The sequence below is a fragment of the Oncorhynchus gorbuscha genome, linkage group LG09, assembly GCF_021184085.1.
Source record: "Oncorhynchus gorbuscha isolate QuinsamMale2020 ecotype Even-year linkage group LG09, OgorEven_v1.0, whole genome shotgun sequence".
Lineage (NCBI taxonomy): Eukaryota > Metazoa > Chordata > Actinopteri > Salmoniformes > Salmonidae > Oncorhynchus > Oncorhynchus gorbuscha.
This window is the reverse complement of record NC_060181.1, coordinates 72377724-72392820: the sequence shown is the minus strand read 5'-3', so window position 1 is coordinate 72392820 and position 15097 is coordinate 72377724. Positions and strand designations below refer to the sequence as shown.

The 15097-nt window shown below is 41.9% G+C and overlaps 1 protein-coding gene across 1 annotated transcript in view; it reads left to right on the top strand.

Moving 5' to 3' along the window:
- The window catches only part of LOC124044016 (coiled-coil domain-containing protein 141-like), a 48327-nt gene extending 35510 nt beyond the window's left edge, over window positions 1-12817 (top strand). The window contains exons 18-26 of the mRNA XM_046363319.1: window positions 4109-4249; window positions 4356-4553; window positions 4779-4962; window positions 5201-5313; window positions 5406-5537; window positions 5709-5890; window positions 6177-6522; window positions 8606-9525; window positions 11792-12817. Of these exons, the coding sequence (XP_046219275.1) occupies window positions 4109-4249; window positions 4356-4553; window positions 4779-4962; window positions 5201-5313; window positions 5406-5537; window positions 5709-5890; window positions 6177-6522; window positions 8606-9525; window positions 11792-12077 (2502 nt within the window). The 3' untranslated portion in view covers window positions 12078-12817. The remainder of the gene's footprint in view (window positions 1-4108; window positions 4250-4355; window positions 4554-4778; window positions 4963-5200; window positions 5314-5405; window positions 5538-5708; window positions 5891-6176; window positions 6523-8605; window positions 9526-11791) is intronic.
- The last annotated feature ends 2280 nt before the right edge of the window (window positions 12818-15097 follow it).

The following is a 15097-nucleotide window of genomic DNA, read 5'->3' as shown; positions in this document are numbered from 1 at the left end:
TCAAGGAGGAGATCACTGAGGTGAAACCCTCTCTCTAGCACGCGCGTACACACACACACACTGCTTCAAGTAGGAGATCACTGAGGTGAAACCCTCTCTCTAGCACGCGTGTACACACACACACACTGCTTCAAGGAGGAGATCACTGAGGTGAAACCCTCTCTCTAGCACGCGCGTACACACACACACACACACACACACACACACTGCTTCAAGGAGGAGATCACTGAGGTGAAACCCTCTCTCTAGCATGCGCGTACACACACACACTGCTTCAAGGAGGAGATCACTGAGGTGAAACCCTCTCTCTAGCACGCGCGTACACACACACACTGCTTCAAGGAGGAGATCACTGAGGTGAAACCCTCTCTCTAGCACGCGCGTACACACACACACACTGCTTCAAGTAGGAGATCATTGAGGTCAGACGGTGAAACAACCCTTTGGCTTTATCTCAATAAGACTGTTAGTCTTGGTTATTCATCCCAATTTATATAACCCAGCCCCCAGATCAAGAGCTCAAGTATTCATTTGTGTTGGGACTTTAGGCTTTTGTAGTTGCTGGGGATTTTTATTGTCTGGCCTAGCAGCATAGCATAGCACAGCTGTCCCGAGTCTAAATTTAGCTCCGGGACTGTGATCTTTGTCTCTAGAGGGCCTCTATTCAAAGTTACATTTTCCCCTCCCTCCCTCCCTCTCTGCCATTTGTCTCATGTCACTCCAGTCAGGAGGGCAAATTCCTCTCGTATCAGCTGTGGAAGGGTAACCCAAATAAAAGAGTCCTCAATACCAGGGCCCTCAGTCAGACAAGGGATCAGGAGGTCTCCCTTATTAATTAGAGATTACCTGGACATAATTATTATCTGCGTGCCATATGCAGGCCTAGAGGTATGGTTGGTACTAGTCTTAAGTTCACACACAAATCTAGATTTATTAGTGTTCTGTTCCAAATCTATTCATGCTACTCTATTTTTACTCAAACACACCCTTTATGCCCGAGACATGATTTGTTGGGCCTCTATGGCAATTTGAAACTTTCATAAAACATGCTTTTATCAATATATAACTGTACTTAACATGGTTCGGAAATTAAACTTGTTTCTATTTCTGTTTTCTGTAGGGTTTCTATCTTTCACTGCTGGGTTGTCCATACCATAAATATCTCTACTCTTAATACACATACTTGAGATACCAATACTTGCGAAGTTAGGTCTTTGGGGGGAATCCTACCTGTCAGCTCCTGAGTGGCGCAGCTGACTAAGGCACTGCATCTCAGTGCAAGAGGTGTCACTACAGTTCCTGGTGCGAATCCAGGCTGTATCACATCCAGCTGTGATTGGGAGGTGCGCAATTGGCTCAAATTTGTCGGGTTAGGCTGTTAAAGTTAAATAAATAAAATGTAAACTGGGGTGCATTTATTAGTTGGATTCCGTTGCAAAATGTTTCCATTTGAAACAGGAACCGTTTACTTTTGCTACCAAATGTAAGCAAACCAAGCAAACAGAATTAAACTTGTTTTTGTTGCAAAACACTTTCTATTTGGAGTAAACGGTTTCCGTTGCAGAACGTTTTGCAACAGAATCCGACTAATGAATACACCTCTGATGTCAATTATAATGTGTAGATTTGTCCCTTTATGATTAGGTTCCATTAAGTTGTGATTATATCTGGCCAGCAGAGCACTGTTGCCTTCTGAGAGCTGAGAGCTCCCCTAAAAATGTCTTGAATATACAGTATCACCTGGCTTGGACCATTACTTGGATTATATCTGACAGTATTTCATACACTGACAACTAGCTGATACAGGTTGACATACTTCTTTTTAGCAAGGGACACCATACAGTTGGCTGAGCATACCTACAGTAGACATATCTAGACATTCACCAAACAGTGATGCACGTGTACACTCTTATTTCAGGGGTGGTGTCAATTCCATTTCAATTTAGTCAATTCAGGAAGTACAGTAAACTGAAATTTCAATTTCAATTGTCGTTATTAAATAGCATTGGAATTTTCAGTTTACTTAATGAATTGACTGAATTGAAATGGAATTATGCCCAATCGTGTTTTATGTAATTTTAGACCAATAAACAATCATTTATATCTGCATGAATAAACAACGAGAAGATAAATTCTGAAAAAATATTACTTTTAATTTAAATTTAAATTTTAAGTAGATTATATAATCAATATAATCTTAATAGTAAAGACTCGCTAAGCATTTAATATTAATAATGACTTAAGTAAATATTAAGCCATTATGTGTTAAATGTTAAGTAGTAATATTTGTGATTAGAAATTGAGAGAAGGACTTTTTTCTCTCTTTGCTGTGTCATAGTGTCACCATGAAAAAAGACAGACCATGTGGCTGTTGGTGTCAGTGACCGGCAGCCATGGTTATCTAGCCAACACCCTTTCATAAGTATGTATGAGTAAACATGATGGCATCTTAGCAGCAGGGGCAGTTGCTGCTGCTCATCAGCTGGGATGAGACCATTTAAATCAGAACGTGCTCTCAGATCCTTATTCTACAGTAGCTACCCCAAGCCTACTGCCATCAAGACTCAGACCATTCTGCTTCTCTGAACTACAGCAATCTCTTCTGTTTAAATACTTTAAGCAATACTTTGAAAGTAATCACCACTGCTACTCTCTGTTTTTATCATCTATGCATAGTCACTTTAATATCTTTACCTACATGTACACATTACCTCAACTAACCAGTGCCCACATGTATAGAGTCTCGCTTTTGTTATTTTACTGATGCTCTTTAATGACTTGTTACTTTTATTTCTTATTCTTATCCGTATTTTTTAAAACTGTATTGTTGGTTAGGGGCTTGTAAGTAAGCATTTCACTGTATTCTGAGCATGTGACTATTAAAATGCGATTTGATTAGAATGATTGACTATTTTGAATGAGAAGATAGTTTATTTTATGAGTTGAATCAAAATAACACAATGGTGTGGTCTTAATGTCTTTTTAGCAAACCAATACAATTCTTCTTCTGTATCTACTTTTATAGTTCCCTAAATGTTATTTACTTTGGTTCTATTAAGTTATCACTGAGTCAGAAGTCAGTCATGTAGTTCTCAGCAGCCGCTGGCTCAGTAGCTATACAGTGATTGCTTTGGCAAGCCCAACTCCAGCTACTTGGAGCTCCCGAGTGGCGCAGTGGTCTAAGGGACTGCATCTCAGAGCTAGAGGCATCACTACAGAGCTGGTTTGATTCCAGGCTGTATCGCAACCGGCCGTGATTGGCCCAGCGTTGTCGGTTAGGGTTTGACCAGGGTAGGCCGTCATTGGAAATAAGAATTTGTTCTTAACTGACTTTCCTAGTTAAATAAAGGTTAAATAAAGGTGAGATAGTACAGTCCTGTTCGACAACAAACAGCCTTTCCTTAAGATTTCCTTGAAACTCATGCTGTATTTTTGGATTTTTGCTTCCCCCTGCTGTGATTTGACTCCCCAAACCCCCCCCCCCCCTCTCTCTTTCTCTCTATTTCTCTTTGTCTCTCCGTCTCTACCTTCCTCCCCTACCGCCTCTCTCTCTCTCTCTCTCTCTGCGCAGTAAAACTCAACATGTACCCAAACCCATTCCAGGTCGGGAAAAAGCCAGTAAGATAGTTAGAGTTATATGAGGCTCCCAAAATGGGATGTGGAGGGCAGGGGGAGGTTGGTGAGGCTGCAGCTGTCCTGGTCTGACACATGAGCTGGCCATTCTACCATTGCGGATGCCTGTCGACCAGAACAGAAATGGCCCTGCACTATAAATCATGTCCCCAGACTTAGCCATTAAGCTCACCAAAATAATCCCCCCAATGACTGAATCTGAATCCAACCCTGCTCTGATGCACTGTTCTGTTTTCCTGGGATATGATACCCAGCCCCCCTCCTCTCAACCATCTCTCTGGTAGTGCTGTTAGATGGTACATGTTCAATGTTCTGTAACCGTTTCAAGGGGAGTGAAATACAAATGATTTAGCTACCAACACAGATAAGAAACACGGGATGATGATATTGGATTTTAGGTCTTAACTGATTTAAATGTTTTGTATTCTGATTGAAAGCCTTTGTTATTAATATATATATATATTTTATATTTCAGCTGAGAGAGTCATTCAAGGATCTCAAGAAGAAATTCAACAACTTGAAGTTCAATTATATGAAGAGAAACGACAAGTCAAGGAACCTCAAAGCAGTTAAAAACCAAATCCAGCAGATAGAGATTTATAATGAAAAGTTACAGGTGAGACACATTTCCCTCTTTCCCTGCTGTTCAATGGTGAACATGCATATTTATTTAGCCTCTTTCTTTGTTCATTCTTTATTAATTTCTTTCTCTCTTCAACCAGGTATTGAAGAAGAGAATGCAGGCTTTCACAGTGAAAGTGACATCCAGCACAGAGAAGCATCTGAAAGGCAGTAGTCCCAGGGAGATAGAGGATGCTGTCAATGAGCTACAGAGACAGCTGGGGGACTTTGACAAGACTGTGGAGGAGTACAGAGGGAACCTGGACATGAGCGTGAAGCTGCAGCAAGCTATGGAGGAGGTGCATGGTTGGACAACACTTAAGAAGATACATCATTGACCCTATACTTGTCAATTATGGAACTTAACATATTGTCAAAAATCCTCACAAATTTAAGGGAATTGGATGTTTTATATTTTGTGTTATGATTGTTATGATTTTTCTGAATGAAGTGCATCAAACACGCATTTTCTCCCCTTATCTCTGGTGCAAATGTCTCACAATTCTTCTGCTTTTGAATTTCAGTATCAGTTCTGGTGTGATGAAGCAAGTGCTACAATTGTGAGAGTAGGGAAGTACTCTTCCCAGTGTAAGACCAGGGAAGCAGTGTCTATTCTTTACAAGCAGTTTGAGAAGTTTGTTTGGCCCACTGTGCCCCAGCAAGAGGAGAGGATTAGCCAAATCACAGAACTGGCTGTCCATCTGCATGGTAAGGGGACAGATCACACACAACAAACCACCATCTAGATTTTAGAAACAATTTTCCGGGTCTGGGTCATCTTTTTTTGGGAGGGGTAAGGAAATGGATGCTTATGTAGCTTACTGTACATATAGCTTAACAAAAATGTTGTTTCAAAATGTAGGGGGGTTATGTCCCCCTGTCCTTAGTGGAAGTTACGCCCATGACACTGGCATTGAGGACTGTATGAATTGTCTTTAATGTACAGGTGCTGAGGAGGGAAAGAAGTATATGGAGAAAACTCTCACCAAACACAATGAGATAGTGGAATCGATAAAGGAACTTTGTAATGGATTAATGGATTTGGAGGCTAAACTACAGGTACGATGAATTTGTTGGAGGGGCCTAGTAATTTTCTTCAGTAATTTTAATAGAAAAGGACCTAAAAATATGTGACTTTCCTCTGATTTCAGAATGAGGCTGTGAAGGAGGAGCCTGAAATAAAAAAAATGCATAATGTCATACAAGAGGAAAACAAACAAGAACAAAAATCAAACCAAGAAACAGAGAAAGCTGAGATGTACCCCCAGGAGTCTCTTGATGTTGTAAGTTTATTGAGATGGAAACAGGACACTACTTTGTCTGCTTCAGTGGGTTTGAATCCCACTTCTGACGCCACCTGTAAACTGTAAAAAACTAACAAACAATAGTTTCATTACCATAATTGCTTACTCATAGTATGTTAAATGAAATGTGGGTTCCCTGCATTTATTCAGTCTGAGCTGAAAGAAACTGGACACACTCCTGAACTAACCATGAGAGGGAACGGGAAAGAGGTACCCATCAAAACATTAGAAAATACAAGAAGCAAGAAACCTCATATCTGCAAAACAAGGAGCCAGGACCTTCCAGACAAATGCCACCCAGAACATCACAACAAAGTGTTATCAGAGAGCAGGTACCTGCAACCGTGCATCTCCGCCACGATCCACACGTAGTTTTGTTTAGTTTACTTGCACAAATATAAAGACAGTTTGTAACAGTAAGAAAACAAGAGTATGAGCAGAAAAAAGCCTAAAAGGGCTGGTCGAGTAACTTTGCGATCACACATACAACACACACACTCTCCCCTTACTCCCTTTTTCTGTTTTGTTGATATTTCATTATATAGATATTTTTGCAATTGTAAAGAGACTTTGGTTTGATGAAAAGGGCTATATGTATTATTATAATTATTATTATAGGTATCACACACAGAAGGCGTACTCAGAGATGAGCAGAGTGGAGACGATCACCAGCAGGTCAACACAGGAGAGTAAAGAGCAGCTGAGCACCTCTTTCTGCTGCACACACACCTTCAACCTGTCCTGTTCACCACTGGAGAGGGACAGGAAAGTCCATGTGCTCCAACAGGCAGGGATCAAGTCTCTGGTCACCTCTCCTACTCTTCCTCCTCCCCCAGCCTTCACTTCAGCTCCCAGCTTCTCTGATATACAGAGAGAGTTCCAGAAGAAGGAGAGACAGGGCCCTGCTCAGAGGAACTTCCCTGGGTTTCATACTTCTAATACTGATCAGATTGGTCTTCTTACAGTAAGTCCTCAGTAAGACTATTGGCTTTCTAATTATCATAGCTTATTATCATACTTTTTTTCTGGCCCAAAATCATATGAATAAGGGATGTGCATGTGACTATAGATCAAATTTCAATCAATCAAATGTATTAAAAAGCCCTTTTTCATCAGCCGATGTCACAAATTGCTATACAGAAACCCAGCCTAAAACCCCAAACAGCAAGCAATGCAGGTGTAGAAGCAGGGTGGCTCGGAAAAACTCCCTAGAAAGGCAGGAACCAAGGAAGAAACCTAGAGAGGAACCAGGCTCTGATGGGTGGCCAGTCCTCTTCTGGCTGGAGATTATAACAGAACATGGCCAAGATGTTCAAACGTTCATAGATGACCAGCAGGGTCAAATAATAATAATCACAGTAGTTGTAGAGGGTGCAACAGGTCAGCACATCAGGAGTAAATGTCAGTTGGATTTTCATAGCCGATCATTCAGAGTTAAAGACAGCAGGTGCTGTAGCGAGAGAGAAAGAGAGTTGAAAACAGCAGGTCTGGGACAAGGTAGCACATCAGGTTTGTGAACAGGTCAGGGTTCCATAGCCACAGGCAGAACAGTTGAAACTGGAGCAGCAGCACGACCAGGTGGACAGCAAGGAGTCATCAGGCCAGGTAGTCCTGAGGCATGGTCCTAGGGCTCAGGTCCTCTGAGAGAAGAGAAAGAGAGAGAGAGAATTAGAGGGAGCATACTTAAATTCACACAGGACATTGGATAAGGCAGGATAAATACTCCAGATATAACAGACGGACCCTATCCCCCTGACACAAACTATTGCAGCATAATTACTGGATGCTGAGACAGGAGGAGACGGGAGACACTGTGGCCCCGTCCGTCAATACCCCCGGACAGGGCCAACCATGCAGGATATAACTCACCCACGTTGCCGAAGCACAGCCCCCACACCACTAGAGCGATATCTTCAACCACCAAATTACTAGCCTGAGACAAGGCCAAGTATAGCCCACGAAGATCTCCCCCATGGCACGAACCTGAGGGGGGCGCCAACCCGGACAGGAAGATCATGTCAGTGACTCAACCCACTCAAGTGACGCACCCCTCCTAGGGATGGCATGGAAGAGCACCAGTAAGACAGTGACTCAGCCCCCGTAATAGAGTTCGAGGCAGAGAATCCCAGTGGAGAGAGGGGAACCGGCCAGGCAGACACAGCAAAGGTGGTTCGCCGCTCCAGTGCCTTTCCGTTCACCTTCGCACCCCTGGCCCAGACTACACTCAATCATAGGACTTACTGAAGAGATGAGTCTTCAATAAAGACTTAAAGGTTGAGACCGAGTCTGGGTCTCACATGGATAGGTAGACCATTCCATAAAAATGTAGCTCTATAGGAGAAAGCCCTGCCTCTAGCTGTTTGCTTAGAAATTCTAGGGACGGTATGGGGCCCTGCATCTTGTGACAGTAGTGTACATGTAGGCATGTATGGCAGGACCAAATCGGAAAGATGGATAGGAGCAAGCCCATGTAATGCTTTGTAGGTTAGCAGTAAAACCTTGAAATAGCCCTAGCCATAACAGGAAACCAATATATAGAGGCTAGAACTGGAGTAATATGATAAAAAATGTTGGTTCTAGTCAAGATTGTAGCAGCTGTGTTTATCACTAGCTGAAGTTTATTTAGTGCTTTATCTGGGTAGCCGGAATGTTACGGCGATGGAAAAAAGCTGTCTTGATAGGTTTGTCAAAAGACAGATCAGGGTCCAAAGTAATGCCAAGGTCCTTTACAGTTTTATCTGAGACGACTGTACAACCATCAAGATTCATTGTCAGATCTTGGGACCTAGAACTAGCATCTCTGTTTTTCCCGAGTTTAAAAGTAAAACATTTGCCGCCATCCACTTCCTTATGTTTGAAACACAGGCTTCCAGGCAGGGCAATTTTGGGGCTTCACCATGTTTCACCGAAATGTACAGCTGTGTATTGTTTGCATATAAGTGAAAGTTAACATTGTTTCCGAATGACATCACCCAGAGGTAAAACATATAGTGAAGACAATACATGCTATTATTGTGTATTTCTTTATTTTTTTCCAATCCTTGCAGGGCGAGGCTTTCTCCCAAGATGTATCACCCCTGCTGCCTCCCGCAGGTGGTCTGACAGAGGGGAACCTTCAGCGGCATAACCTCATGACAGAAGAGTCCCTGTCCAATGACGAATATGAGTGCACTTCCCCCGACGACATTTCCCTGCCCCCGCTCTCCGAGACCCCAGAGTCCAACATCGTCCTATCTGAGAATGACCTGGACCTGGATGGTTTCTGTCTCAGCTCCCAGTCCCACACCATTCACATCAACCAGTACAGCCACCAGTTACGCTCCACACGTAATAATGAAAACAACAACAGCCAGAGCCAACAGAGGATCAGAGAGCAGACTGAAAGCTGCCACTCTCCTACATTCGGCCTCAACACCAAGTTCAGAGAGGAGTCCTCTTCTTTCGTCCAGAGCACCCTGACTGTCCCAGCACCGATCCTGGTCTCAAACACACTCTCCAGTATTCTGAAAAACAAGGGAATCCCCAACCTCCCTAATCTCCCAGCAGTCGGCCCCCTAGGCCTAAACGAGTGCCACCAGACCGTGTATTCCGTGCATGAGAGCTCTGTCACAGAGATGCAGGAGTGTGTGCATGACCCAAGCAGCGTGATGGTCCGAGGAGCTGCCGTGCCCTCTGCATTCCCCACTGCTGCCACCACTCGTTCTCTTAACACGCATGCTACCCCCTCCCCATTAACCACCACAGCAGTCACACCCACAGACCCGGGCCAAGACCCAGACCTGTGCAATCCAACAGCCATCAAAGAAGAGATCAGGCTGCCTGGTACCAGCCGGTCCGTGGGGAGCACCCTAGCAGGCCAGGGCCCTCCTCACTTCTCCAAACTACTGTCTAGTCCCACAGTTATGGAGGGATCGCCTGTGACCCTGGAAGTGGAGGTCACTGGATTTCCAGAGCCTACTTTAACATGGTGGGTAGCTCATAGGCATTAGTTGTAGTAATAGACCAATATTTATCTAATAGTAGCATAGTGGCTGTGTTTGAAATGGTATTCTATTCACTATAAAGTGCATTACTATAAAGTGCCCTGTTCAAAAGTAGTGGACTATACAGTGCCTTGCGAAAGTATTCGGCCCCCTTGAACTTTGCAACCTTTTGCCACATTTCAGGCTTCAAACATTAAGATATAAAACTGTATTTTTTGTGAAGAATCAACAACAAGTGGGACACAATCATGAAGTGGAACGACATTTATTGGATATTTCAAACTTTTTTAACAAATCAAAAACTGAAAAATTGGGCGTGCAAAATTATTCAGCCCCTTTACTTTCAGTGCAGCAAACTCTCTCCAGAAGTTCAGTGAGGATCTCTGAATGATCCAATGTTGACCTAAATGACTAATGATGATAAATACAATCCACCTGTGTGTAATCAAGTCTCCGTATAAATGCACCTGCACTGTGATAGTCTCAGAGGTCCGTTAAAAGCGCATCATGAAGAACAAGGAACACACCAGGCAGGTCCGAGATACTGTTGTGAAGAAGTTTAAAGCCGGATTTGGATACAAAAAGATTTCCCAAGCTTTAAAGGAGCACTGTGCAAGCAATAATATTGAAATGGAAGGAGTATCAGACCACTGCAAATCTACCAAGACCTGGCCGTCCCTCTAAACTTTCAGCTCATACAAGCAGAAGACTGATCAGAGATGCAGCCAAGAGGCCCATGATCACTCTGGATGAACTGCAGAGATCTACAGCTGAGGTGGGAGACTCTGTCCATAGGACAACAAACAGTCGTATATTGCACAAATCTGGCCTTTATGGAAGAGTGGCAAGAAGAAAGCCATTTCTTAAAGATATCCATAAAAAGTGTCATTTAAAGTTTGCCACAAGCCACCTGGTAGACACACCAAACATGTGGAAGAAGGTGCTCTGGTCAGATGAAACCAAAATTGAACTTTTTGGCAACAATGTAAAACGTTAAGTTTGGCGTAAAAGCAACACAGCTCATCACCCTGAACACACCATCCCCACTGTCAAACATGGTGGTGGCAGCATCATGGTTTGGGCCTGCTTTTCTTCAGCAGGGACAGGGAAGATGGTTAAAATTGATGGGAAGATGGATGGAGCCAAATACAGGACCATTCTGGAAGAAAACCTGATGGAGTCTGCAAAAGACCTGAGACTGGGACGGAGATTTGTCTTCCAACAAGACATATCCAGGTGTTAGAATGTCCAAGTCAAAGTCCAGAACTGAATCCAATCGAGAATCTGTGGAAAGAACTGAAAACTGCTGTTCACAAATGCTCTCCATCCAACCTCACTGAGCTCGAGCTGTTTTGCAAGGAGGAATGGGGAAAAAATTCAGCCTCTCGATGTGGAAAACTGATAGAGACATACCCCAAGCGACTTACAGCTGTAATCGCAGCAAAAGGTGGCGCTACAAAGTATTAACTTAAGGGGGCTAAATAATTTTGCACGCCCAATTTTTACGTTTTTGATTTGTTAAAAAAGTTTGAAATATCCAATAAATGTCGTTCCACTTCATGATTGTGTCCCACTTGTTGTTGATTCTTCACAAAAAAATACAGTTTTATATCTTTATGTTTGAAGCCTGAAATGTGGCAAAAGGTCGCAAAGTTCAAGGGGGCCGAATACTTTCGCAAGGCACTGGATATGGAATAGGGTGCCATTTTGGAGACAGAGTATTTGGTGCAAGTGATAAATAGTAGAATTTCATCATTTTAATCAAATATTTCTATTCTTTTTATTCTTCATTAACATGACAAATTATTAGCATAAACGGTCACTGCTTATTCTACAAGCAAACTGTACACCAATGTGTTTGGAGTATTCTATAAATCAATTCCAAAAGGATCGTTCAGGTGGAGAGGAGAAGACACATTGAGAAATGATAAGATCGATTTATATACTGCATGAATAGTGTTACATCTGAAACTCAAGTCATTTTTGGTGGAAAACATTTATTCCATTTAATTTTACTCAAATAATTTGTGAGTTTTTTTTACTAATCTTACATTTGTTTTTTTCTTACTTTTTAATAACATAACTTTTATATAACACAAGTTCGATCATTAGTCACTTTAATAGAACATTGAATAATCTAATTGCTTGGATTGATTGTGTTTCAGCTCACCCTCTGATAAATAGGAATGTGATTTGTGTCTTTCTTGTGTTGTGATTGTGTTTTGTGTTATAATTCACTTCTTGCTTCAGGTTCAAGAATGGAGAGAAACTGACCAATGATGAGCACATAGAGCTGTCACAAAAAAAAGGCAAACATGCATTGTTCGTACAGAAGGTCACTGAGACCGATGCAGGCCTCTATGCGTGCCGGGCCGTCAACCCAAGCGGCACCCTGTCCTCTAGTGCCGCTCTTCAGGTGAAAGCACGTAACAACAGCTGTCCCGAACCCGACTACGCTCTTCTCAAGCTGGACTGGCACACTTGTTTTGGTACTCTGTGTTTTCTCCTGTACCTCCTATACTCATTGCTGTTATGAAGTAATACAAAATATTATATCAAGCTTTTCACTGCCAGACCCTTTTCCACTCTCACTGTAATGGAAAGTAGTATTGATGTTGCACAGTAGTACACTGGATAACCTTAATTTTAACTGTGAAATCTGTAAGGCTGCTTGAGGTGTCAATTCTGAACCTGATCCCAATAACTATTACATACTACACCCAAAACACCAACTGTGTGTATGAATGTGAGTTTAATTTATTTGTAGTTTAGACAATTGTTTAATTTGTGCATAAAACCAAATTATATCTCAACTTCAGTCAAAATATGCTTAATATTATACTTATATTTTATCTGCTTTTTATCTAAGTTAGCGCATTTGATTCTGTGCCTCTGACCAAATGTCCTACAATTAATGAGAGAATAAGGTATATTTATTAATAAATGCTAAAAACAGTAATTTAGCAATTTCTTCAGTTTCAATACTGTATTACAGTGCATTCTGGGAACTATTAAGACCTCTTGACTTTATTTCACATTTAGTTGTTTTCATCATCATTGTACACACAATACCCCACATTGACAAAGCAAAAACAGGTTTTTAGACATTTTTGCACCCCCCAAATTTTTTTACAACGGAATTATCACATATACATATGTATTCAGACCCTTTGTTCAGTACTTTGATGAAGTACCTTTGGCAGTGATCACAGCCTGGAGTCTTCTTGGGTATGACGCTACAAGCTTGGCACATCTGTATTTGGGGAGTTTCTCCAATTCTTCTCTGCAGATCCTCTCATGCTCTGTCAGGTTGGATGGGGAGCGTCGCTGCACATCTATATTCAGGTCTCTCCAGAGATGTTCGATCGGGTTCAAGTCTGGGTTATGGCTGGGCCACTTAAGGACATTCAGCCACTTGTTCTGAAGCCACTCTTGCGTTGTCTTGTCTGTGTGCTTAGGGTCGTTGTCCTATTGGATGGTGGACCTTTGCCCCAGTCCTTGCAGCTGAAAAACACCCCTACAGAACAATGCTGCCATGACCATTCTTCAACGTAGGGATGGTGCCAGGTTCCCTCCAGACGTGATGCTTGGCATGCAGGCCGAAGAGTTCAATCTTGGTTTCATCAGACCAGAGAATCTTATTTCTCATGGTCTGACAGTCCTTTAGGTGCCTTTTGGCAAACTCCAAGCGGGCTGTCATGTGCCTTTTAATGAAGACTGGCTTCTGTCTGTCCACTCTACCATAAAGGCCTGATTGGTGCAGTGCTGCACCAAACTTCTTCCATTTCAGAATAATTGAGGCCACTGTGTTCAATGCTGCAGAAATGTTTTGGTACCCTTCCCCAAATCTGTGCCTCAAACTAAACCTGTCTCAGAGCTCTACGGACAATTCCTTCAACCTCATAGCTTGGTTTTTGCTCTGACATTCACTGTCAACTGTTGGACCTTATGTAGTCAGGTGTGAGCCTTTCCAGATTATGTCCAATCAATTTAATTTTCCACAGGTGGACTCCAATCAAGTTGGAGAAACATCTCAAGGATGATCAATGGAAACTGGATGCACCAGAGCTAAATTTTGAGTCTCATAGCAAAGGGTTTGAATACTTATGTAAATAAGGTATTTCTGTTTTTAAATTTTGTATAAATGTGCAAAAATGTCTAAAAACCTGTTTTCCCCTTGTCATTATGGGGTATTGTGTGTAGATTGACGAGGGAAAAAATGTTTTAAATCTTTTTCAGAATAACACTGTAACGTAACAAATATGGGAAAGGGTCTGAATACTTTCCGAACACACTGTATGCCCTTCCTATAAAAGTCTCAATCTTTGAGATATGATGGTAAATTGTGTTAGCCAAGTCCCCTTAAATATCAATGTCTTTCAAATAAAGTAATGCTTCTGATATCTAAAAGTTGTATGTATTGTTTGTGCTTTCTCTGCCACTACATTGTCATAGCTGTTTTATGGTTCGAGCTACAATTGAATGCACATTTATCAAACATTTCAGATTGAAAGATCTGTAGGAAGAGACCTGAGGTGTTGAGTTCTTGCATTTTACTAGTCTGCATTATGATTGGGAAACAGTCTACCTAGGAAAGTCAGTTAAGAACAAATTCTTATTGACAATGACAGCCTACCCCGGCTAAAATGCACGAAGCTGAGTTACTTGTGCGCCGCCCTATGGGACTTCCAATCACAGCCGGATGTGATACAGCCTGGATTCAAACCAGGGACTGTAGTGACACCTCTTGCACTGAGATGCAGTGCCTTAGACCACTGCACCACTCAGGAGCCCACACTAAAATCATATAACCACATGAAACTACTCTCACCTATAACACAATTAAATAAGCAACGAAAATGATCACATGGCATTTTGACATACAAATAGCACTTGGTTTCAAAGATACAGTATATCTGTAGTGTTGAAGGAATACCTCGCATGACATTACTTGATTTGTAGCTTTGCCTCATTAGTTCACGATTTGTTTTACAAAACAAAAATAAATTAAATGTTTTAGTTATTAGGTAAGACAGTTGAAAAAAATATACTAATAACTGGAAATCTCAGACTGTGCCTTTAAGGTTGTCTGTTCTGCTGTTGTACTGTATGTTGTGGGGTAACAAAATCTCTCAGGTCGAGCTGTGGTTCCCTTTTCTCAGGTTACACCTCTTCACTTCCATGTACCTCTCTCTCCATCTCCCCACTCCACTAACTACTACTTCACTCCGGAGATGATAAGGCTGGCTCCAGTCCTGTGGTAGAGGGCTGAGATAATAGCTTGAGATTGGCCTGCCTGAACATTTATTTGCAACAGATAGAGGAGTCAATGTGGCTATTCTTGATAAAAATCACTAGTATTTGACATGCAAACACCCCATTTAATTCCTGCAGTTACTCAGCAGACATTGACGGTAATTAGACAATTTTGACTTTATTTAGACTTTATTTTGGTAAACATTTGTGTCTACTGATTGACTTACCTTCACCTTGAACAAAGCACAAGCTCATCTAATTTGAAGAATATATCCTGCTGGACCTACTTGACCTAATCAA